Source organism: Thalassophryne amazonica, chromosome 12 (assembly GCF_902500255.1).
Source record: "Thalassophryne amazonica chromosome 12, fThaAma1.1, whole genome shotgun sequence".
Taxonomy (NCBI): Eukaryota; Metazoa; Chordata; class Actinopteri; order Batrachoidiformes; family Batrachoididae; genus Thalassophryne; species Thalassophryne amazonica.
In genome coordinates, this window is record NC_047114.1 from 7,050,243 (window position 1) to 7,075,911 (window position 25,669).

General features: G+C 42.2%; 1 protein-coding gene and 1 long non-coding RNA gene across 2 annotated transcripts in view; one reads left to right on the plus strand and one right to left on the minus strand.

The window, feature by feature from the left end:
• Window positions 1-25,669, minus strand: part of LOC117521373 (receptor-type tyrosine-protein phosphatase N2-like) — a 742,548-nt gene that overhangs the window by 228,906 nt on the left and 487,973 nt on the right. The window contains exon 13 of the mRNA XM_034182665.1: window positions 5,278-5,490. Coding sequence (XP_034038556.1) covers window positions 5,278-5,490 — 213 coding nt within the window. The remainder of the gene's footprint in view (window positions 1-5,277; window positions 5,491-25,669) is intronic.
• LOC117521375 lies at window positions 5,361-24,686 on the plus strand. The gene is made up of 3 exons (XR_004563927.1): window positions 5,361-5,492; window positions 8,833-8,840; window positions 24,639-24,686. It is a non-coding gene; the product is annotated as an uncharacterized LOC117521375 (long non-coding RNA).

Consider the following 25,669-nt stretch of genomic DNA (forward strand, 5'->3'; position numbering starts at 1 on the left):
ACATGACCCCCATCAAAAGCAGAAAATGTTGTGAAACCGATAGTTTTGTTATCTATCATCTATTCTGCAGACTGAATTAAAATAATTCAGAATTCATCGTTTTAAGATGTATTCTGGATTATTTTCTTTAAGATTCTTAGATCACAGCTGGAGGCACATTTGTGCCAATTTTGATTTTGGGAAAACTTTTTGTGAGATACACAATTATCGTGAGCTGATGTATCATAACCAGCAGAAGAAGATGAGGGGGAGGCAACAGTAAGTTAATATACAGGCCCTGATGACTGTTTGTCCCGGTGCTTATGCCTGGATTCTGTAGTGTGAAGTGGATGAGAGTCTACAACTCCTCCTGGATTGGTCACCAGTCCAACACAGGTTACAGGTTACCAGGTAAGACCACTGTGGTCTACTGCCTCTGCCATTTTGGTTGGAACAGAATTAATTGCATGTAGTAAAAGAAAGTCCATGCTTTCCCAATGTACGAGAAGTAGCAGTGCAGTAACAGTAACAGTAGTAGTAGAAGTAGTAGTGAGTTCTATGCAGGTCCTGAGGCCCATCTGTCTCAGTGCTCATTGCATTGAGTGGGATGCCAATCCAACATATGTTACTTCCCCAGACAACACCAGAACCCATTTCCAGCTGGTGGACTAAGACAATGCAGTCAAAGCATTTTGTCCAAGAACACAGACAGGTAGTGTGTCTGGGAATCGAATCCAGGTCTACATATTGGGAGTCCAACTTGTTATCTCACTGAGCTACATGCTCCACAAATCAGTGGCTTAAAAAAAAAGAATTCTTTACAGACACAGTAAAGTTTCGAATATTGAATAAAACCAGTGATTTTATTGAACCAGTGATCCTGGATGACTGGAGGTGGTGACTGCTGCCGTTTGGTTGGTTAGGTTGAAATGGCATGTTTGGCTGCTAACGCACTACATTAATGAAAAACATTAACTATGGTTAGATGTTAGTAGTCAGTATAAACATGTAACTAATCACGGTGTGTTTTTCCTAAGCTTAAGCTGAGTGACTGAGTGAAGGGACAGATAGGTCATAAATAAGTAGAAGTAACACGTCCTATATGGCTCCCTAGACCAATCAATCCCCACATACTGTTGATGGCATTCTATGACTCCCAATGGATGGGATCCCAGTCCATATTCAACTGACAGACAGACAGACACAACAGATGTTCATCCTTTCCAGTTTAACATGAATGAAAACACCAAAATATATGAAGTCTAACTATCAAATTAAAAGGGCACTTGAAGACAAACAACAACAAATTAGTTTTGCCTGTATAATATCCCAATAGATGTGCTGCCACCTGCTGGATGGTTAGTGAATGCTGGATTGATGATGGATTAGGAGCAGGTGTGGTTCACACACAGATAGAGAGACCATTTCTGCACAGACGAATGGACTAAATCGGAGCTATAAAGAATTACTCTCTGCCGTATGACAGTGTTAATGCTCTAGAAGTGAAATTAAGAGTCAAACCTATCTCCCTAATGCATACAGGAAAAATCAACCCAGATGCATTGGCTTTTTTCTTCCCCACAGTCAGATAAATTTCTGGTCCCATTGTTTTATAATGCTTGATGTCCATGTTTTATTATTTTAGTTTTAGGCATCTAAAAGAAAGCCACAGAAGCTTATAAAACAACGTCTTGTTAGGACAGCTGTGCTGTGAACATGGGACTTTAAAGCAGTTAGCAACTACTAGCTGGTTAGCAATGGTGATGCGTAACACCTCACTGACTGTGGCTGGACAAACGAAACAATTAAAAGTCGCAAAGGTTGGCAATGACAGTCAAATGTTTAATGACCATCATGTAAAACTTTGAAATATGCAAGGTGCTTGACAGGAAGCCGGTGTGTTCTCTGTGTTTACTGACACAGTTGTCTTGCAGGTGTGTATTTATTGTTACTTAGTTTGAACAGTCTGGTTTAAAATTATTGGATTTGTTTTAACGCTGGCTGCACCAGTTAGAGTGCAACCAGAAAAACATCTGACTGTAAATCTCTTCAAATAAGATAAATAATAAACTATGTGCCCCCCACGGTGGTCCGGATGTGACTTCATATGTGGGAGGAAGACTGTAGACTACAATTCAATGATCAAGTTCTTTAATTACTTCAACATTCAACAGGTGTGTCCAGGTGTGATAAGTCACTGAGGTCATCAGAAATGTCTACAGATGACACCTTTAAAATTCTCTCAAACCATCTCTCTTACTCTCCACAATGTGATATTGTCCTCTACAGACACTCACTGCACCGTCTGATTTGAACTCCAACTCACTCCCACTTCATGCATGTGTATGAAGAGGACTTTTGTATGAGTGGTGGCAAACTGCTCCGTAACTTATTGAGAATCTGTGTAAATTATGTGTAAATTATTTGATAAATAGCTGGTGATTAAATCTATTTCGGAAGAGGAAAAAAAAAGCCCAGAGAGGAGCATAAAATGTAAGCACTAGGGGAAGGGCCGGGCTCATTATAAAATCAATGCTCACAGGACCACTCTCATTTAAAAACACAGCGAGGGAAAAGGTCAGCCAGAGAGAGAGAGAGACACCGAAAACTCTCAATCTAATTCTTTGCTCAAAAGCCACTTAATATTGGATTCTGTAAATTAAATTTCACACCCGGCTGTTCCGGCCTGGGGATAATTACAGCAAACAGAGGTGGGAATGGAAACGACTCGAGGTGGAAAACCTGTCAGCTTGAAGTCGGTCGAAAATTTTTGGTGTTTCTTCAGTCAGTGCCTTGTAATTATATTCAATACTTCTGTTGCTTATTTTAATCACTCTATTACTACATTTTCTGGAGTCTAAATCACACCAGAGTATAAACTGCACCTGCCAAAAAAAAGAAGCCTTTTTGAAGATGGAAAATTATATTTAAGTCACACTAAGTATAAGTCATAGTTGTTTTGTTTTGTTTTGTTTTTTGTTTTTTTTTGCATGCAGGACTCATTTCTAACATCACATTAACACAGGAGCTCAGTATCACATGTGCACACCACAGCATGTGCTGTTACTTAACAAAAGGACTTATTGCAGGATTATTATTATTATTATAATTATTATTGTAGGAAACCCTCAACCTGTGATTTGTGTCTAAATGATTTGAAATTCTAAAACTAAGCAAGATAGATGAATCAACATGAGTTTGTTAATTCATCCATCTTGTTTATTTTGGAATTTAAAAGCCCTTATGTTAAGTAACAGCAAACACTGTGGTGTGTACATGTGCTACTGTGCATCTGTTATTGTTAAACTCATCACTAAGTGTGCTGACTTGCAGTGCAGAAGATTCGCCGGGTTCCAGACCACCCCTGCCCATTCTCCAAGGAGTTTGCGACAGGAAAGGCATCTGGCATCAACATCACCTCAGATCTTCTGTGGCACCCCGAGTGAAAACAAAGGAGAAGCCGCAGGGACATCCTTACTATGAATAAATATACATTGGACAATATATTGGATATTTAATGAAGATGAATGACTGCAGGTCCACAGCATTGGAACACAACAATAAAAAGCTCCTTTGTAAGTCCCTTCGGCTGCTCCCTTGTTTGCACTCGGGGTCACCACAGCAAATCCAAGGTAGATCTGCATGTTGAATTGGCACAGTTTTATGCCGGATGCCATTCCTGACGTTACATTACATGGAGAAATGTGGCAGGGGTGGGATTTGAACCCGGAACCTTCTGCACTGAAACCAAGCGCATTAACCACTTGGCCACCACCCCTGCTTGATTTCTTTTAATCAGCTTTTTAATTTGTGATTTTTCAGTGTAGTTGTAGTATACTTTATTATTGGTGTGATTACATGGACACCTTAACTAATTTTGAGACCCCAACACATCGTAACAAGCAAAAAATTAGTTTTCATTTTTCTTATCACGTCCGTATCTTACCTGTGACGACATCATCAGCGTGTGCTGCTAATCAGCGCATGACAATGACGTCAGTTTGACAGATCTGGCACTAAATGGGTGAGTTATTTGTGATTTTTTTTAAATTCTTAATGAAATCAGATATTCTATTGAGATATATGGATGTGTTGGCATGCCAACAAATGTAACAGTGGCTGTGCTCGTGCGTCCGTCCACCCCCTCTTCAGGTAAAATTTTGAGTGGAACACCCGGGGCTTAAAATACGCATGAGTGTGGCATAAATCACATCGGAGTACAAGTCACAAACCTCCCAAACAAGTTTTTTAAAAACCTTGTATTGTGTGTGATTTATATTCTGGAAAACACTAATTTTTTTTTCTTGTCTTTTTTAAGAAAATGTGATACCGGTTTACAGCAACTAAAAACCATCAATGTCATTTCAGTTTTCTTCTGGGTGGCCACAGCAGATCTGATAAGGATATGCACGTTGATTTGGTGCAGATTTGTTGGCTGGATTCCTTCTTGACACAACTCAGCACCTTTAAAGTGCTTTAGTCTGGAGCTGTTATTGTGCAGAACAGTTAAATCATTTCTCTCATGGCGATGGCCAGCAGAGCCGCCATGTACATTACCTAAATCAGCCGGCTATTATTATCTAACATAAAAAAAAAATAATACTATGATTTTATGTGCAGCAGCCTCTCTCTCTCTCTCTCTCTCTCTTATTTTGTCGGTGTACTTTTGTGAACACCACTTAATTAGAAGCAAAGGTGGCGAAGCACTCGAATCTTCAATCAAGCCTCAGAGCTTCAATCAATACTTTGCAGATGACCCAGCTACGATACACTGTAGTTATTCATTGATACACAGTAAATTTTGCAGAGTAACATTTATTCTGCTGGGATAACTTTTGGTCCCAGTCCAAATAGAGTTAAATATTCTCTATCACAGTGTTAAATCAACTCTATCACAGTTTAAAATCAACTCTTATTGGAGTAGAAACACTTGATTTGGCAAGCCAGTAGAGCTGATTTCACTGGGTGGAAAACATTTGTCAAATGTTTGTTTCAACTTCAATCAACTTCAATCAATCAAAACAAGGGGTAAAGTACAAATCCAAACCACTAAAACAGTGTCAGTTAAAAGAAACAGAAACCAGGTAAAACTTCAATCTAGATTTAAATGAATTCACAACTGGCAAAATGTTCCGTAATAAGAAAAGGCCCAGTAACCAGCTATTCAAATACTTAAACATTTTTCTGTTGATGAACTGATCACTTAATCAAGAAGCCGTTCCAGTTCTAAAACAAATACACATCGTCATTGTTTATTTTCAAGCTAAATCAAGAATTTGGTGCAGTGACACCTCCTACCTGATAGGTGGCAGTAGCATCACTGCTAGTATCTGTTCCCAGGTTGGTGAGCTTCTCTTTCAGCTTGTGGTGAGATCGATGGCGGAGGCAGTAGACCATGGTGGAGGCCAAGAGCACGCCAACGATGCACAAGATGGACACGACGGTGAGGATGAGGAACTTGGTAGACTCGGCTTGGCTGTACTTGGTCGGAATCTGGTTGATCTGGCTCTCCTGTGGGCCACAAAACAACATTTAATAACTCTTTTATTTCATTACTCTTATCCGTCAACATTTCAAGGATTAGTAGTTGTTTGTCCAGGTTAAGCTGCCTTCAAGGAGAAACTGGGAAGATCTAATTTCACCACAGGAAATTAAGTATACTATGCATATTATCTGCGGTATTATTACGAGGTCTATTAGAAAAGTATCTGACCTTATTATTTTTTCAAAAACCATATGGATTTGAATCACGTGTGATTGCGTCAGACAAGCTTGAACCCTTGTGCGCATGCGTGAGTTTTTCCACGCCTGTCGGTTGCGTCATTCGCTTGTGAGCAGGCTTTGAGTGAGGAGTGGTCCAGCCCCCTCGTCGTTGTTTCATTGCCAGGAAATGGCGGAATGATTTGGGCTTTTTTTTCCGTCAGAATTTTTTCAGAAACTGTTAGAGACTGGCAGCTGGAAACCATTAGAAAAATTTATGTGGCTTTCGGGGAAAATGTTACGGGCTTGGTAGAGAATAAGGAGTGTTACTGTCGTTTTAAGGATGGCCCCCAGTGGCTGTGGGGCGCGCCGCGCTCCGAAGTCGCCATCGACAGGCTGAACGACCATTTCATTTCTAAACGGATGGCTGTCTGGATCCGTGACCATCGTGTGCCATTTCTCTGGTTATCACAAGAGCTGGACATCAACCATTTTCTGGCAGATTTCACTTTTAACAAGAGATTTTGTCATGGAAAGCCGAGCGGAGGCTTCGCGCGTCACGATGGATTCGCTACTGGAGCGAGACAAAACCACCTCCGTTTTAGTCTCACAGGACGGCTTTGAGATGGAGTTCAGACAGGTGTCGGTGGTTTTTCCATCGAGTGATTATCTGAGAAATTGTGGATGTGCCTGGACATGCCAGAACATGTCCCGTGAGGCTTCATCACGGCGTTGCTTTGCGCCGTGCGGCACTGCCGCGACGCGCGGAATTCCTCCGCACATCTGTCTCAATGTGTCGAAAAAGTGCTGATGTCCACGTCTTTTCACAATTGCTGTGCTAGCCAGATGACATCCCGGATAAAACACAGCGTCCAGTTTGGAAATGAACGGCACATTCCACTGTTACAGGAGTTTTTGTCATGGAAAGAGGAGCGGAGGCTTCGGCGCGTCGTGGCGGTGCCGCATGGCGCAAAGCAACGCCGTGTCCCGTGAAGCCTCACGGGACATGTTCTGGCATGTCCAGGCACATCCACAATTTCTCGGATAATCACTCGATGGAAAAAACCACCGACAGCTGTCTGAACGCCATCTCAAAGCCGTCCTGTGAGACCAAAATGGAGGTGGTTTTGTCTCGCTCCAGTAGCGAATCCGTCGTGACGCGCGAAGCCTCCGCTCGGCTTTCCATGACAAAATCTCGTTAAAAGTGAAATCTGCTGGAAAATGGTTGATGTCCAGCTCTTGTGATAACCATGAAATGACACACTGTGGTCACGGATCCAGACAGCCATCCGTTTAGAAATGAAATGGTCGCTCAGCCTGTCGATGGCGGCTTCGGAGCACGGTGCGCCCCACAGCCGCTGGGGGCCATCCTTAAAGCGACAGTAACACTCCTTATTCTCTAGCAAGCCCGTAACATTTTCACCAAAGCCAATAAATTTTTCTAATGGATTCCAGCTGCCAGTCTCTAACAGTTTCTGAAAAAATTCTGATGGAAAAAAAGCCCAAATCATTCCGCCATTTCCTGGCAATGAAACAACGACGAGGGGGCTGGACCACTCCTCACTCAAAGCCTGCCCACGGGCGAATGACGCAAACGACAGGCGTGGAAAAACTCACGCATGCGCACGAGGGTTCAAGCTTGTCTGACGCAATCACATGTGATTCAAATCCATATGGTTTTTGAAAAAAATAATAAGGTCAGATACTTTTCTAATAGACCTCGTAAAAACAAGAGCAAAGCAAAGTGTGGTATATGTCCCTGCTCATATGTTAAGTTGGTGCATGGTTTCATACTGGAGATGACAATGAAATCTGGAAATTATATCTATAGCGAGAGGCAGCTGCTTTAAAGATGGTATATAGTCTAAATGTATTGTGAAAAACTGTCGATTTACAACTGCCATGTGGTGTGTTGACCCCCATTTTCAAAAGGATACTGCGGACAACCTCCCACAATACACCACCAAGAAATGGTTTCAATGATGAGGTGTTCATTAGTTTACTGTGTATAAGTGGAAAAAAAAAAGATGGCTTCTGTAGCAGCCATATTGTATAACAGATAATGGCCTTTATTTTTGTTTAAAGTAACCATCTGCTAAGCTACTCCAATACACCACCAAGAAACGGTTTCAATGAGATGATGTTCTCTTTCTTATTGCAGAGAAACAAAAATCAAGGTGGCGGCCGTAGCGGCCATATTGGATAACGGGCGAGGCCATTTTCCTCGAAGGTTCCTTTATCTGCAGGGGGCGGTACATTTGAAAGGGTACTGGGTCAAACAGCAAAAGGAAATGGTTACAGACGGATGCGCAAACAGATAGGGTTAAAACATAATGTCCCCCAATGTGGTTAAATGGGGACATAAAAACCTAACAAACTGAAACAACTGACAAAATTTAACCAACACACACCGGGAAAAGTATGGAAGCAAGAAACATGAGGACATGTAACAAAAAAGTTTTTTATGTGTGTGTGTGTGTGTGTTCATTTGTTGGACTTCCAAAATGGCTTTCTGTTACCCAAAACAAACTTAAATGAGTACCTGTCCAACAGCGTGGGCTGTGTCTGTGGAGAACAGGTCAACCAGCAGGGGGCAGATGACCACACTCGTGAAACTTGCAGTGTTCCGGGGAGTTAATTTTGCCTATTTTTTTCCTTCAGCCAGACTGTGTCTCTGCATGAGGTACAATCGAATGAATAATGTGCACATCACGTGCACACTGCTGGTGTTACAGCTCAGGTTGTAAGTGCATGAGGAGGAGGTAGGTGATCGTTGCATCAAATATTTCAAACTTTCATATGAAGGCCACTTACAAACTTTTGAACAGCACTCCAGCTGGATGTTGAAGAGGACTCTTCTTGTGAACCCAGTCAACATGGACTCTGTTGAAGACCATAACAACACTGAGTGTCGTACGAAGAGTTCTGATTCATCCCACGTGCTAAAAAGGTCTGGAGCACCTGATGGTGTTGAGACGATCTGGAAAGTTTTCATTTCATGTGATTCCACACATTAACCAGACAAGAGGATCTCATTTGTTCAATCCCCTGCTGGAGCACAAACCTGCAGAGTCCTCACGTGGTTTGAAACTTCCAGACTAAAAAGTCCAGCTAATGGACTCAGAACAGACATTCACATCCTTTCCTTAACAGAATCATCTGTCTGAACCACCTAAAAAGCTTTAATTAGTTTTGTTTCCAATGATCTTCCTAAATTCCACCTGAAGTGTTTGATTTGGAGATGAAAGCATGAATCACATGCTTCCTTCCTTCCTTGGACAGACATAAATATGCAGATCACTGTGCTCGATGAAAAGTATAATCACAAGGGTTTGTTCTGCCATCTGTGCCCAGCAGTGCGCAGAATGCATAAACTCCTGTTTAGCAAAGCAATCTGGATTTCTCCAGACAGCTCAACATGCTGCTCGCCACAATGGTGAGCAGAAGAATCAGACATGCCGCTTGCTAACGCGACAGCCTCGACAAATGTGACCTCAGTATCACTTCAATGCAGCAAATGATCAGCAGATCTTTCAGCAAACAAGATCAGATGAAATATTTTTTTGCATACAGTCGGTGGCTTAACAAAACACAGTGAGCACGTATGACTGAAGTCGTGCTTTCAACTTAAAGAACGTTATGGGACGTTTTGGTGCTGGGACAGTGAGGTTAATGTTATATCTCACATTTACTGTTGGGTTCAGCTCAGTCCAGGAGAGTTTTTCTGAGGAATGTAACCTGTAAAAAGCACCCAGTCCTGCCAAAACACACACACACACCACACTCACCACTTGCATGCATTATATACACAAGCAAAAACCCACCCTACAAGCAGTGTGTGCATGTACATGTGTGTGTGTGTGTGTGGGGGGGGTGCTGCACACATACCTGTATATGCAACAGTCATTCATACACATATACCCAAGGGTTGTGTGTATGGGGGGTGTTGCTACATACACATTCTCTTTTTTCCCCCCCACAACTGAGTTTACAGGCAGGATGGACCCACGAGGCAGGAGAAGAGGGAGGCCAAAGAGGAGGTTTATGGATGTGCTGAGGGAGGACATGCAGGTGGTTGGTGTGACAGAGGAAGATACAGAGGACAGGGTGAGATGGAAATGACTGATCTACTGTGGCGACCCCTAACGGGAGCAGCTGAAAGAAGGAGAAGCAGAAGTTTAGAAGCAGCTGTGGCCTTGGGGGGGCAACCACACCAACACTTTGACAGACAAATAACATTGTCTCGAGCTACTTCAAAACCACACCTATGTTGAGAAAGACAGAAAAGGAAGATGTGTCTACTTCAGCTACATTTATACAAAATCCTTTCTGTCAGGGTTGTGTGGAGATGTAACTGTAAATCTGATTTAGTCCAGTACATTCTGTGAGGAACCCACACCTACTCCTAATTTCCATCATCCATCCAGCAGCCACCAGTGTTCAGCACGTGGCAGGCAGGTCTGTGGAATATGACATGTTGCTTTTTTGATTGATCTGTTGCATCAACATCTATCAGACTTAAATCTGTTTGTCCTCATTATATGCTGTTTTAATTGGGAGCACAGTGCGTCCCAAAAGTATTCATGGCACTTCACTTTTTTCACATTTTGCTGTGTTACAGCCTTATTCCAAAATGGATGAAATTAATTTTTTTTCCTCAAAATTCCACACACAGTTCCCCATAATGACAATGTGAAAAAAGGTTTAGTTTTTTTTTTTTTTTAGATTTTTTGCACATTTATTGAAACTTAAAAAAAACAGCTAAGAAATCACATGTACATACGTATTCACAGGCTTTGCCATGATGCTCAAAATTGAGCTCAGGTGCATCCTGTTTCCTCTAATCATCCTTGAGATGTTTCTACATCTTATTTGGAGTCCATCTGAGGTAAATTCAGTTCGGTCCCACAGTTGACAGTCAGAGCACAAACCAAGCATGAAGCCAAAGGAATTGTCTGTAGACCTCTGAGACAGGACAACTCTGGGGTCGTGTATAGAAACATTTCTGATGCTTTGAAGGTCCCGGTCATATTCAAGAAGACTTGAGGCTGTAATTGCTGGCAAATGGTGCATCATCAACGTATTAAGCAAATTGTGTGAATATGTGACTTCTTAGTTTTTTATTTTTAATAAATTTGCAAAAATTTCAACAATTTCTTTTTCATGTTGTCATTATGGGGTGTTATGAGTAGAATTCTGAGGAAAAAATGAATATACTCCATTTTGGAATAAGGCTGTAACATAAGAAAATGCTGTGAACACTTTCTGGATGCACTGTATTTGGACATAGATTTAATAATTTTTCCACTGTGCTCCCCCATAACGGAGGTGAAATGTGTGGTTTCAGCTTTAATTGAACTTTAATTTGAGAATTATGGTTAATTTTATACACAGTCCCTTCACTTTCATATGCCACAAGTAATTGGACAAACTATTGTAAGTGTAAAAGTAAGAATTATTATTCTGTGTTGGATGAAAATCCTTTGTAGTCACTGACTTAACGGGGCCTGGAACCTATACGCATCAATAAATGCTGTTTCCCCCCCATAAGATGGTTTTTCAGGTCTTTATTACAGCTTCCTTCACTGACCGCTTGTTTGTGGATCTTTGTGCCCTCAGTTTTGTCTTCAGGCAGTTTAAATCATGCTCTGTGTTTTGAGGTCAGGAGACAGACTTGGTCATTATCCATTTGTTTGTCTTGAGATGCTCTTGGGTTTCTTTGGCACAGTTGCCTCATAGCAAAAAAGTTGTGGTTCAAATCCACCTGTGACAGTTGATGTGGTACGTACTCCTCAGGTCAGGAGCCGCTCCTTTCCTCCTCCAGGCTCTTCTCTTCTTCCTGTTACAAGTTCATCTTGTTTTCACCAGGCCAGAGAATCTCATTCCAGAACTGGGCAGGCTTTTTTTTTTATGCTTTTGACATAGGCTAATCTGGGCTTGCTGTTTGGGGTTTGCACCTTCTACTCTGCAGTTCACAGACTGACTAGTTTAATTCAGATATTTAATCACAGAAAATTTACTGACTGTAACATTGTAATATGATCACTGTAATGTTCAATTGCAAAGGAAAGCGTGTGCAAACCTTTGAATGGTTGTGCATGTATGTGGCAACACACACACACAAGGGAGTAACTTTGATTTTGATATTGGTGGGGACACAAAAGTGCTCCAAGACAAAGATTTTTTTGCATTACCAATCATAAGTTCATGTCATGCAGATGTTATAGGTTAACGAGCCATCCTAATGGTTAGGGAGTTGGTCTTTCAATCAAAGGGTTGCAGGCTGAAATCCCAACCTTACCTCTCTTTACACCTCCATCCATGACTGGAGTGACCTTGAGCAAAGCAACTAACCCAACATTGCTCCAACTATACATTTAAACTGAATTAATTGAGGATGGATATTTAACACAAAGTATTGCAATGACCCTATCTGCTAGTGTTGTGACGTTCGTGAATGAATCAATTCCCGTTTGTCTGTCTGTTATTGTGTCCGCCCGCGCAGTCTTTTAAGTTCCCTGCAACTGTGCAGTAGCCTAGCTCTAACGATGCGTCCTGCCATGTTGCTAAAACCTGCCTAGTGCCTAAAGAGCAGAAGAAGCCTAATGCTTTTAAGAAGGGTTTCCATTCATGAAAGGGATTTTGCTTAGTTTTTAAAGCTTGACGGAGACCCTGCACTTACATTCCTGACTGTGAAGAATGAACGAATATCTCGTTTCTTGGGAGGGGGGGGGCGTCATCCATTACCAAATATCACCAAAGTCTAGCTCAAGAGAGAGATTGGGGGGGGGGGGGTCGATGGGCGGTCGCGGCCACTGTGGGAAGTGTGCTGCTTGGAGTGACAACTGGGATAGCCAGCCAAGTTAGCGAGAAACAGGTAGCTAATCAGACAAGGATATCTACGTTAAAGAGGGGGGCTTCGAGCAGTGGCATACATTTAACCGTTTATGTGCCATAATAATGGAGGACAGCGGTTTTATTGGTCGTGATTACACAGTAGGGTGTTGAATATTGGTAGGGACGTGACCCTAGCGTCCCTACCCAAAATTACATCCTAGCACACACACACACACACACACACACACACACACACACACACACACACACACACACACACACACACACACACACACACACACACACACCCCTAGCGTATGTATGTACCTACGTATGTATGCAGGGTTCACACTGATGTGGTCCTGACGCAAAATCATCAAGGCTGGATGCAAGATATAAAATGCACCACGTCTTATGCATTTAAAACATTCAAAAATCGATTTTTAAAGTAACGGTGTCTCCGTTTTGTTTGATTCTCCTTGCTGGTGTCACCTCCTCTCTCTCCTTTCAGCAGGAGGGAGGAGGAGTCAGACTGCTGTTTGTTTGAGCTATAGATTTGTTTTGAGCATAGATCTGTAATGGGCACTGGGGTGGACACCAGCCTGCAAGTTTGGAAGAATAAATGAAATTGATTAACTTACATTTTTCTTACAAGCTAGGAACCTAAAAGCCAAAGTGTACCAAAAGACACATTTGTGTTTAATGACTGTGTGTTTAAGAAGACAGCACATGATGTGACACATGACTAGTCAAAAAATAAATCACTAATAAACGTGCTGCAGATTAGATTCACCCCACAGAAGTGACAAGAACTGTAATCCAGTTAAAGGTATTAATGGAAAAAAAAAAAGCGTTTACATCATACTCTTCTCACGTGCTAAAGTCAGTCACGTTGCTTTCTACTGTTCAGATTAAACCTACTGTCTGTACATTTTTGAACACAGCAGCAATTACACATAGTTATATGTTTATACACTGCATCCAAATGCGGCAAAAGTGAAGTGCTGTGAATACTTTCCAGATGCACCGTATCTATATATGTATGCATCTGTATATATATATATATGTATGTACTAACGTGTTGCCCCTGAGGATTCACGCACTCTAGATTGCGTAGTGTTTATAAAATAGGTAGCTGACATTTTTCAAGGGTGGTAATAAATTAGGCAAAGCTGTATGAGTTGGAATGGCGTGTGCATACAGAACGTTTTTAGAACCTTAGACATCAGTACTGTTTAGAAGAAGAACTCAACCCTTTTATTTCCTGTTAATTACGTAATTTGTTTATGTTCATTTACTGTCTTAAAATATTTCTGAATGGTTTTCATTGTTGTTATCATATACACACTGTTATTATCATTATCATTAATATTATCAGTTTTATTATTATATTTTATTATTACTTCTATTTTGTAATTTCATTCTTAAATGGACCACAATGGAAATAAGTGTTTTCAGTTTCTTGTGTCATCCATGTATTTTTAATGTATTTACATTATATTTGTACTTACATTGGACTTACTTAATAAAATCACTCACTGCACTCACACTTTAATATAAAGATGATTTACCACCACTGTTGGAATAGCATGTTAGTCCAGAATGTAATTAGCAAAGTTAGCTAATATCCGTAGTGTCTCCAAAAGTATTAATCCTATCAATTAATCCTATCCTATTAATCCTTTTGGTGCCTTTTTGTCAACTTTCTGTTTTAGCAGGGTTCATCCTTGACCCAAAATACATAAGCATACCAGATGGCAAATGTCAGCTCTCCCTAGTTTCTGAGTGATCGAAGCCGCACATACTAATATACTATATATGTGCATATGTATGTATGTTGCATCGCTGGGTTCAACTTCTCAACATAAATGAACTCCAGCTGAATGTGAAACTGTTGTCAGGTCTTCACTGCAGGAGATGAATCAGCAGCTCATTCCATGGTTGCAGGAAAACTTCTAAATTATGATACGTGAAAGAAAATAAACTTCAAAAACATCATGATGACTACAAAGGCTTCAAACTTTGGTACATGCATGAACACTGGCAAAGTGAGTGAGTGTCGTCTTTTCAGCACTGGCCCACTTTGTGCTGCCAAACTTCATATTTCACTGCACTTGTGTTGCAACAGAGAATCTAAGCTTTAAACTGAACCTTTATTAAGGTACCACTGACCACACTGGTTGAACACGTCATGTTCAGGACTCAACATTACCACTGACTCTCTAGCCAGATAGGAGTTAGTCTACCAATATATAACCTGGGTTCAGTCCTTAGTCATGTTACCAAATCCACCCAGCTGGAAATGGGTTCTGGTCTTGTCTGGGGAAGTAACGCATGTTGCGCTCGTGTCTCGCTCAGTGCAATGAGCACTGAGATCAATGGGCCTCAGGGTGAGACATAATACTACTACATAGGACGGAGTACTACTTAATCTACTGCATGCAGTTAATTTCTATTCCAACTGAAGTAATTTGTAAAAACAAACAAACAACCAAAACAACCTGATTTTGGTCAAATCTGGCTGCCTTTGCAGAAATTCCACATCATTTCCAAACAGAAATTCCACATCATTTCCAAACCTATAAGCATGGACTTTTAGTTGTGCTCAGTAAATCTGCAGGGGGTGGTGAGTTTGAAAGGGTACTGGGTCTGTGGGGCCGTAGGTAAAACCGTTAGGGTGTACCCAGTTCAAGCTAATGATGCACTGGAACAAACTGGGACCAGTGGCGCCAAGGAAGGACAGGAAATAATGTTTATCTTTATTATTCCACCTCAGAAGAAAGAAGTTCTGTATAGATCCTGAAATCCACTGATGCAGGTGTGTACCCCTTGATAGTGTAGTGTGACGTGGGTGAGCCTGGACAGAACGCCAGTCCAATTCAATTTATTTCAATTTATTTCATATATACGAGGTCTGTTAGAAAAGTATCAGGCCTTTTTATTTTTTTCAAAAACCATATGGATTTGAATCATGTGTGATTGCATCAGCCAAGCTTGAACCTTCGTGCGCATGCGTGAGTTTTTTCACGCCTGTCGGTTGTGTCATTCCCCTGTGAGCAGGCTTTGTGTGAGCACTGGTCCACCCCTCTCGTCGGATTTTTATTGCGAATAAATGTCTGAACGATTTGGAGCTTTGCTGCATCAATTGTTTTCCAGAAACTGTGAGAGACCTCCAGGTGGACACCGTTCGGAAAATGAATATGGCTTTCAGGGACGATTTTATGGGGATTATACAGATTAAGGAGTGTTACTGCCGCTTTAAGGACGGCCCACAACTGATCGACAGGCTCAAACCCCGCTGAAACAACCAGATCATTTCCAACGTGAAGGCTTTGTTGATCCGGGACCTCGTCTGACTTTCACAAAAAGGCAGGAGATGTGGACATCAGCACTTTTTCGGCACATTCCACTGTTACAGGAGTTTTTTTCATGGAAAGAAAAGCGGAGGGACACACCACAGAGCCGTTCATTACGCGGGACAAAACCACCTCGGTGTTGGTCTCACAGGACGGCTTTCAGGTGGATTTCAGATGGATTCCGGTTGCTTTTCAGTCGTGTGATTATCCGACTGTGATTGTGCATGAGCTGGACATGCCCCAACATGTCCTGGAAGGCTTCATCACGGCGTTGCTTTGCTCCATGCGGCTCCACCGCGACGCGCGGAACTCCTCCGCACGTCTGTCTTAATGTACTGAAAAAGTGCTGATGTCCACATCTTTTCACAATTCCTGTGCTAGTCAGACGACATACCGGATCAAGACAGTGTCCAGTTTAGAAATGAACGACACATTCCACTGTTACAGGAGTTTTGGTCATGGAAAGAGGAGCGGTGGAGCTGCATGGTGCAAAGCAACGCCGTGATGAAGCCTTCCATGACATGTTGGGGCATGTTCAGCTCATGCACAATCACAATCGGATAATCACACGACTCAAAAGCAACCGGAATCCATCTGAAATCCACCTGAAAGCCGTCCTGTGAGACCAACACCGAGGTGGTTTTGTGCCGCGTAATGAACGGCTCCGTGGCATGTCCCTCCGCTTTTCTTTCCATGAAAAAAAACTCCTGTAACAGTGGAATGTGCCGAAAAAGTGCTGATGTCCACGTCTCCTGCCTTTTTGTGAAAGTCAGACGAGGTCCCGGATCAACAAAGCCTTCACGTTGGAAATGATCTGGTTGTTTCAGTGGGGTCTGAGCATGTCGATCGGCGCTGGGAGCGCGCCGCGCTCTCAGCAGTTGTGGGCCGTCCTTAAAGCGGCAGTAACACTCCTTAATCTGTATAATCCCCATAAAATCGTCCCTGAAAGCCATATTCATTTTCCGAACGGTGTCCACCTGGAGGTCTCTCACAGTTTCTGGAAAAAAATTGATGCAGCAAAGCTCCAAATCATTCAGATATTTATTCGCAATAAAAATCCGACGAGAGGGGTGGACCACTGCTCACACAAAGCCTGCTCACAGGCGAATGACGCAACCGACAGGCGTGAAAAAACTCACGCATGCGCACGAAGGTTCAAGCTTGGCTGATGCAATCACATGTGATTCAAATCCATATGGTTTTTAAAAAAAATAAAAAGGTCCGATACTTTTCTAACAGACCTCGTATATATGAAATAAATTGAAATAAATTGAATTGGACTGGCGTTCTGTCCAGGCTCACCCACGTCACACTATATATATATATATATATATATATAGCGCCAAATCACAACCAAGCTGCCTCAAGGCACTTCACATAAGTAAAGTCTAACCTTACCTCCAACGTGGGTTACTTCCTCAGTCAAGGCCACTATCCATTTATAGCTGGGTGAACTGTGACAAGAGGGACTCGGAATAGAGCCGCTGCTTCTTTGAACTGAAATCAGCCAGCTGAGGTGGCTCAGGCATCTGGTGAGGATACCACCTGGTCTCGTCCTGAGGGAGGTCTTCCAGGCATGTCCAACTGGGAGGAGACCATGAGGAAGATCCAGGACACACTGGAGGGATTAAATTACCCAGATGGTTTGGGAACACCTTGGGATCCCCTGCGAAGAGTTACAGGACTTGGCAGAGGATAGGGAAGTGTGGGATGAGCTACATGGCCTACAGCCACTGCAAACTGGATAAGCATCAGAAAATGACTGACTGAATGAATGAATGAATGAATTACTGGGCTGAGGTGATGCAGATGAAGGACACACACAGGTAGCCTGATGTGGACAACAGGAATCAAACCAGGGTCCACATATGGGAACTATTACGCTTAATGACTTGGAAAATGGCTCCACTCAACATCAACATCAAAATGTCCGTCCTTTAAACTGAGTCTGTAAAATTTACCAGAACACTAATATAAAAGAATAAAGACTGGCTTTTAAAAAAAAAAAAGTTGTTTGCTGCAACATAATGAGCCAGCTGCTTTTCACCTGTAACAACAGGCAACATCATTTCCTGTTATTAGTTGCCACATAATGATCCAAAGTACAAAGAAGAAGTCAGGAAACAAAACTGAGGAGCTACAAATCGCCCGTCAATGAAGATGCCTGCAATTTCTCCTATGAAAAGAAATCAATCATGAAAAAAAAGTGCTTTATGGACAGGCTGCTGGTGCAGAAAAATAATGATCACCGCCGCCCCGGTACAAAAACGTAAATACTCCAGCTCAGTGTTAGCTGCTAGAAATTTTATTCTGCACATCAAACTGGTTTGTTGTTATTTGAAAATCCTGCTGAAGTGCTTCCTTGGAAGCTACGAGCACACAAACGATTTTCTGGAGAGTTATAAAAAAAAAGCACCCTGTCCCTTGGAGGTAGAGGTCACAGAGATTAGTGGAGGTGCGGCGTGGTGAGATAATGGAACGGAGGCTTTGAAAGGGAGAGCGGGGTGGCTCTGTCGGATCCCTCCTGCCTGCCTGTCAGCACAGAGGAATCCTGGGAGCTGGGAAACGCAGCGTTATTCCCTCTGCATGGATTGATGTGGAATTCATGCAAGGTTTCTGGGAGTGCCCCCCACCACACACACACACACCACCACCCACGGCTGGCTCTCGATGAGGCCCTCTTGTGAACCCCACCCCCAATCATTTCATTCATTGTAGCTGCTTTCAGAGGTCCTGCAGAAAGACCCGCGACGGGGGGACAGCAGTTTGTCCGCCGCTTTGTGGGACGCCCAATTTGCTCGGTGAGCTCGGAGCCAACTGTAAAAGCTGGCTGCATAGTAATGTGACGGCCTTGAAAGGAAGCAGTGGGCGTATCTGCACTGAAGGGAATTCTCTCCACGTTAAAGGAAAAAAAAAAAGTGAGGGGGACAAAAAATGCAGCGCATATAAAAGATTTATCAACTAGTAACCGCAAGTTACTACTGAGGCTCTTCATGAATCAGTAATAGACATAATGCAGGGAGGCTGTTTGTGCACCGCGTGCACGGCTGCAAACATTAATATTGCATTAGAGCTTCTTAAAAGCAGACACGATTTATTGTCGTTTGGCCGAAGGCTTTTAATGATTCGTTTCATTAACGTGGTCTTCATGTAAAATATTGCAGTGGAATATCTGCTGTGCACAAAGCATCATAAGGAAGCAGCAGCAGCAGCGTGTACATTAATAATGCACTACTGCACTTACTTCCATTGCAAGCTTCTTGTGCAAAAAACAAATAAGCAGTTTTTCTAATTTGGCTCCACGGATCGAATAAGTTCATTTGTCATTTTACTCCTCAAATCGTCTCACTGTTTTGTCAAATTAAGCTTCATGGAGAGGGATTGCCTCTTGCTCAGCTTGTAATAGGCCATAATTTAAAGCTCTAACTGTAACAGCTCAGTCATCGTTCACGGGACACACAGTGGCATATTCCAAAGCCTGGCCCCGCCCCGCCTTCCTCCATATACTTTAACCCCCCCCACCCACCTTTATCATGGCTGCTTCACACGTCTGTACTGATTCAAACGAATATGGCTTCATTCCACCTGCTTCATTAAGTGGGTTTGCAGTTTTTACCTCCACCGGATGACACACGAAGCTTTTCCAACCACCACCGTCTGATATCAGAATACGAGATATCGTGCAAAAGTTTAACACTCACTATAATTTTAATGCAGATGCACCTTTTTTTAATACATATCAGTGGTTCAACACAAACATCAAGTTTGGAAATATGCAAACGTTATTTTAACAAGAACAAAATTTTCATGAACGGAATAATCGTATTCCCTGGAGTCGCGTTTGTTTGTTTTTTGACTAGTTTGGGAAGAGCCTGTGACTTATATACTGAAGAATTACACATTCATTATTAACAATAATAAAAATAATAATAATAATAACAATAACATATTAACTATTTATATCTATATTTATATCTTTCCCAGGATTCAAAGAAACAAAATAAACATCAATAATAAAAAATAATAAAAGAATAAATGTCAATAATAAAAGTCTACAATTCATCAAAATACCAAATTAAAGAGTTGGTAAAACAGGAAAAAAAGGTGTAATTTTAAATTATTTTTCCTCTTCCAGAGGCCTTTTTTTGACAGTTGCGACTTCGACTCTGCTGAGACTTTTGCTCTGGAACATACAGTAATCAATGATGCATTTGTGCACTGGTTTTAAACATGCAGCTGATCATTTGATATGAATGCACAGTGGTGAAACATCCAGCAGGTGTCAGCGTTCAGCATGTCTTCCTTTTGAAACGCATCCTACAACGTTACAATCTATAACCACGCTTTCTGTCCGTTAGTTACAGTTGTATTTCCTTTTTGTGTGTGTGTGTGTGTGTGTGTGTGTGTGTGTGTGTGTGTGTGTGTGTGTGTGTGTGTGTGTGTGTGTGTGTGTGTGTGTGTGTAAAATCAGTGGATTTTCCCAGATTCCCAGATTCACCCAAAGAAGCAATACACTCACTCAGGAAAATCTCACGTTGACTTCAAGCATAATGAAATCAGACACAAACGTGTGTTAATAAAGATCACCCACCCGTCCCACTAATTCTGACTTTAGTGAAACAAACGTGAACGCTGCAAGCAAACTGAGCTAGCCTAATCCTGTACAACAGTTTGTCAAATTCTAAACCATAAACTGTTCCAGAAATAGACACGCCATCAGCTGTAAGATATAATATGATAGTAAAAGACAGATTTTCTTCATTTTACAGAATGTGTACCAAGCTAGCCTAGCTCAGGCGCTAGAATGGTCCAAGCTCCAATCTGTGGTACTAAAAAAATGAAGCCAAAGTGGAAGTGCCAAAACTTGCAGTGCCTTGAATGGCCACTTAAGGTTGGCTCCAAAAGTGAATCACTCCCCAACTTTACAGAAGAAATAAATATGTTTACGGCCTGGTACAAAAAACAAACAGTTTAGGTCTCTATAGCTAGCTTCTTTGTTCATAGCAACTGTAATGGGGGATTATAGACCTCATCTGTTGAAGCTATTTTGCATCATAAAATTTTGAATAATTATGGGCGTGGTCACACTGAGTGACAGCTGTGTGCCAGGAAGGGGAGTCCAGACTCCAGAGCTTCGCTAGCAGATGCCGCTAGCTAGCTGCTGTGGACCGTGTTGAATGTGCTTTTCCTTTCTTAGCATTTAATCTAAGATGTTGGTGCTCCAGTATTTCTGTTGAGTGAAAGTTTAGTATTGTTAGTGTAACGGAGGCCAGCAGGTGTCGCTGTGTTAGTAAACATCACTCCCAACAGATCAAAAGGATTCTCTGGTCACAAGGCCAGAGCCCTGGGTTTTAGCCTTCTGGTTAGAGAGTCCGACTCTCATGCTGGAGCTCATGAGTTCGCGTCCCGAGGGGAGTGAATGGGCGGAGTCATAACAACACAACGCAGAGTGCAGCCGCTACATTAGCACAGTTAGCACTAATTAGCAGGTAGTTTGGTGTCATCTGATATGCCAGTCATATGTTTTATACCAACCCCAAGCCACCGTTATGAAAACCATTGGCCAGTCAGTCTAAAAAACACCCATTAATCAAACACCTGAACCAAAGTGAGCTTGTCAACTTTAGCTTGTTTGGGAACTCTGGTATGAGAAGCATGTTTGTACTTCATTTATCGCACCTATGGCTCATCAGTCTTGCCCATGCTCCACCCCTTCACCTATTATTATCTATTCATGAGTTAGCCAGCAGGAAGGCGGAGTCACGCACTGCTAAGAATACTACATTTGGTGCTGGCTCATTTGAGTCTCAAACCTGCTCTTCAGGAAACCTGTGAATGATGTCACAGAGGGTTTGACTGGTATATTAAGAATCTATGGAATGGGCTGCCAATCACTTTCTATGCTAGCTTTAGTAATTGCTACATAGCTATCTCAAAAATGAGCGTGTTTGACGTGTAACATCTGGTTGCTACCCCATTATGGATTTGACTAAACAACCAAATGTGACGTTAAAACATTCATCTAAGATGATTAGCTCAATAACTCGACCAGGTTCCCCAACAGCGTCACCAAGCTTCAGCCCCACCCATCTGTCAAGACCACCAAGACTACGCAGTGCAGTTTCCCTTCCCAATTCCAAATGTCTGAGTGCAGCCTCAAAGGCTGGACTAGTCCACTGTCCCATGTAGTGGTTTATGAGGTGAGCCAGGACGCAGATGCAGAAATCTGCCACAACTGAAAATCAAGTGTTGGCTCAGGATTGGAGGTGGGACACTCACGGACTGTGGAGAATATCGAACGTTCAGAAGTACGGCGCTGTAAGCTTTGAAAATTAGTGCGGTGGTTCGTATTCTTGGTGTCATCGCCATTTCTAATATCCGCTTGTCTCTGCAGCTGCACGATTCTTCATTTCCCCCTCCCACGTGGCTCAAAGACTTTCAAACAAATTACACGGCTCAGGCGTGATGGAGTAAACGTCTGCCACCAAAGAGAACGCCAGCAGAAGCAATACAAGCTAATTTAACCTCACTTAATTCTTCGGCAGTGACAATTAGAGGCATGAATCATCTGGCGCGTTAATCATGTCGATTTGGTAGCGGAAAAGAACATTTTGTATTTGTGGAAGATAGAAGCGTCTATTTGGATTGTTCCTGGTGGGAAAAAATATATTTTATGAAATGAAAAATAAGGCAAGATGTTGGAAGAGTTGATTTCAGCGAGTCAAAAAGGGCAGGAAGCACAGGACTTCCAGCCGCCTCCATTGTCTATCAGCTCCTGCAAAAAGAAATTGTACTTGCAAATTTTCATTTCATGTTGCACACGGCTCCTCCTGATGGAGCGTTTCCAAAAACAGCAGCAGCGCGGCAAGCTGAGGAAGACTTTTTCAGCAGATAACAGACAGACGAGTGTTTGTGGAACATAAGAACATAAACCTGAAAAAAATATATACATTATGGAATTTATTCAGACTTTTCATTCACTTTAAACAAGCCGAGCCTCTTCCCTTTATTCTGTTTAGATCCTGAGCACGGAGTGCCGTGGAGGTCGTGTTCTACATCGGCGTGTTATGCTAATCTGCTCTGCAGGAAAATGTCGCCAAAACCCAAACAAGGACGGGAAACTAGACGAAATACGTTCAAGAAAAATGTGGCGGAAAAGAATCTTCGTTTCCAGGATGGAGACTGGAGGTGAGGCGTCCGGCCTCCTGGTCAGTGTGTGCGTTGGTGGATGGGGGAGGCGGGGATTATCTTGGCTGCCATAGACAAAAGGTGAATGGATTTGCACGGCTCTGGTTGATTCAGAGCAGCTGAAAAAAGGTCAGCGTGCGAGCGGCGGCTGGTTATTGTTTTCGTCCGCGATGAGTGCGGCAGGAAACAAAGATTCATCCCGGCCGCTGAAAAAAGTTCAGCTGGCGTTTTTCTGCAAAACCTTTCTGCGCTCGTGCACAAACACGAAAGCTGACATGCTGGTGATGTGCACGTGAGGGGCGGGAAAAATGTGGTGCACCATATCATACAAAAAACCTGCACAGGTTTTTATTATAACTGCTGAACAATTAGAAAAGTCAACTTTCGTTTTGCTTTTTTTAAGGTCTGCAACCAATAAAGCTTTTATTAGCATTAAAGTACAGGTTTTTTAAATAATTATTTCATTGATTAATTGTAAACTTAAAAAAAATTACTGACAAACCAACAATGGAAATTTCAAATGTATTCTGTTGGTTTTCAACGATGATTCAAACTGTTTCTCTCTGTTTAAGACTATTTAAATAGAGTTTGGGAAACAATTGAATTCTGTTAATGGAAGACTGTCTCTAATATCTGAAATAAAAATGAGAAGGTGCAAATCCTCATGTATGAGAATCCAAAATTTCACATTTTTTTCTTGAGTGACATGTGCATAACTGTCGATTAGTTAATTCACTGTGATAACGGTTAAACAGATCTGTCTCTGCTCACGTCTTAAACACAGTCTCCAACAAATATTTGCATATTTCCTGTCTCTCCCCCCCCCCCCGAATTTCTCACATAAATCTGGAAATTTTGGGATGTATCATATTTAAGAAAAACAAACTGAACTGTGATTTTGTGATGTTTCTGATGGTTTAAAAAATATAACAAAGTAAACCCTGAACAAATTATGTTGCTACACATGCTGTTGCACACCTTCATGCGCGCGCGCACACACACACACACACACACTATCACATTAACCATAGTTACACTCAGTTTCCTCACATTAAAGACCACATGATCCATCAGCAATTCAAAACCCACTTCATCTATTTTCTCTTCCTCTTATTCTTTATCTACTTAAACTAAATCTTATCCTCAGCGGTTTCACCTACAAAGCAAAAATGAGGACACTCCTTAAAGTTTGCACTCCAGCGGGATGAAGCTGCAACGAAAACAGCAGCTAATCCCGTTAACGTGAAAGTTACACGAGGAGAAGCAGCAGCTGCGGGAAGCCTCTTAAACGGGGCGCGCCGTCAATCAGCACGCAAACTCCACAGATGCTCCGTCACACCGGCACGTCGGCTGGGACGAGACAATCTGAGAAATGTACGATTTTCATGCAGCAATAATCCCACAAGTCAGAATCTTAAAATGTAAAACGTGACATGAAATCCCCGGAGGAGGAACGGATGAGGAGAGGAGCAACATCAGGGAGAAGAGGCAACACCTTAAAGATTTCTGGGACAAACGGGAAGAAGAAAATTGATCATGCAAATCAGTAAATCCTACCAAAAATCCAGGGTGAGGCAGCGCAACCAGCACCTCCTCCCGCTTCCACTTCCCATTCCAGTCCGGCTGCACCAACGCCGCCGGCTGAGTGACACGCCACACAGCCAGCTAAGGAGGAGGAGGGAGACGGGGAGAGAGCTGGAGTTTCCTCTCCTGCCATCATTCCCAGTCTCTCCCCTGAAAAATTAAAAATTCAAAGTTTCACGTTTCCTTTCCTGCCTCCTTCTAACATTCGCCTCACCCGTTGCACAAAAAGAGGAGGGATGCACCCACAGATTTCGCTTTGGTGTCTTCCGTGATGCAAAGCGTGCATAAGGAGGCGCTGAGAGGAGCCGTGAGGAGCAGCAGCCTCCACATCCACAGAGAGGAATGAGATGCTGGGGTTGTTTTTTTTTCTTGAGAGACTACAAAGTGTGATGTGGGGGCTCCTCCTTATATCCCTGCCTCCCCCATTCTCTGCCTGTCTACAGCACATGTCACCTCCCCTGGTTGCCATGGCAATTGCTCCACATGTTGCCGACAGGAGGAGGAGGTGGTAGAGGAAGAAGCAAAGGGAGGAAAGAGGAGGTGAGGATAGGAGATGACTGTGGGGGTTGCAAAAGGAAGAGAAGATGAAGAAGGAAAGATGAGAGAAGGGCAAGGAAGAAGAAACGGGATGAGGAGGCAAGGGAAGGAAAGGAAGTAGGAGTAGGGATATAGTTCTGACATGTTGAGCATTAAAAAACTTAAAATATTAAAATATTGCTGTCATTGCTGGGTAAGAAGCACAATCATACGTGCACCACAGAGGATTCAATCCTGACTTAAATACTTTAAGATTCACAATTAAATGTAAGTCACAGTTAAAAAAAACACCTCAAGGTCATTTTCCACAGCCTTTGTACAGAAACCTAAAAGTATATATATATATATATATATATATATATATATATATATATATATATATATATATATATATATATATATATATATATGTGTGTGTGTGTGTGTGTGTGTGTGTGTGTGTGTGTGTGTGTGTGTGTGTGTGTGTGTGTGACACACACACACACACA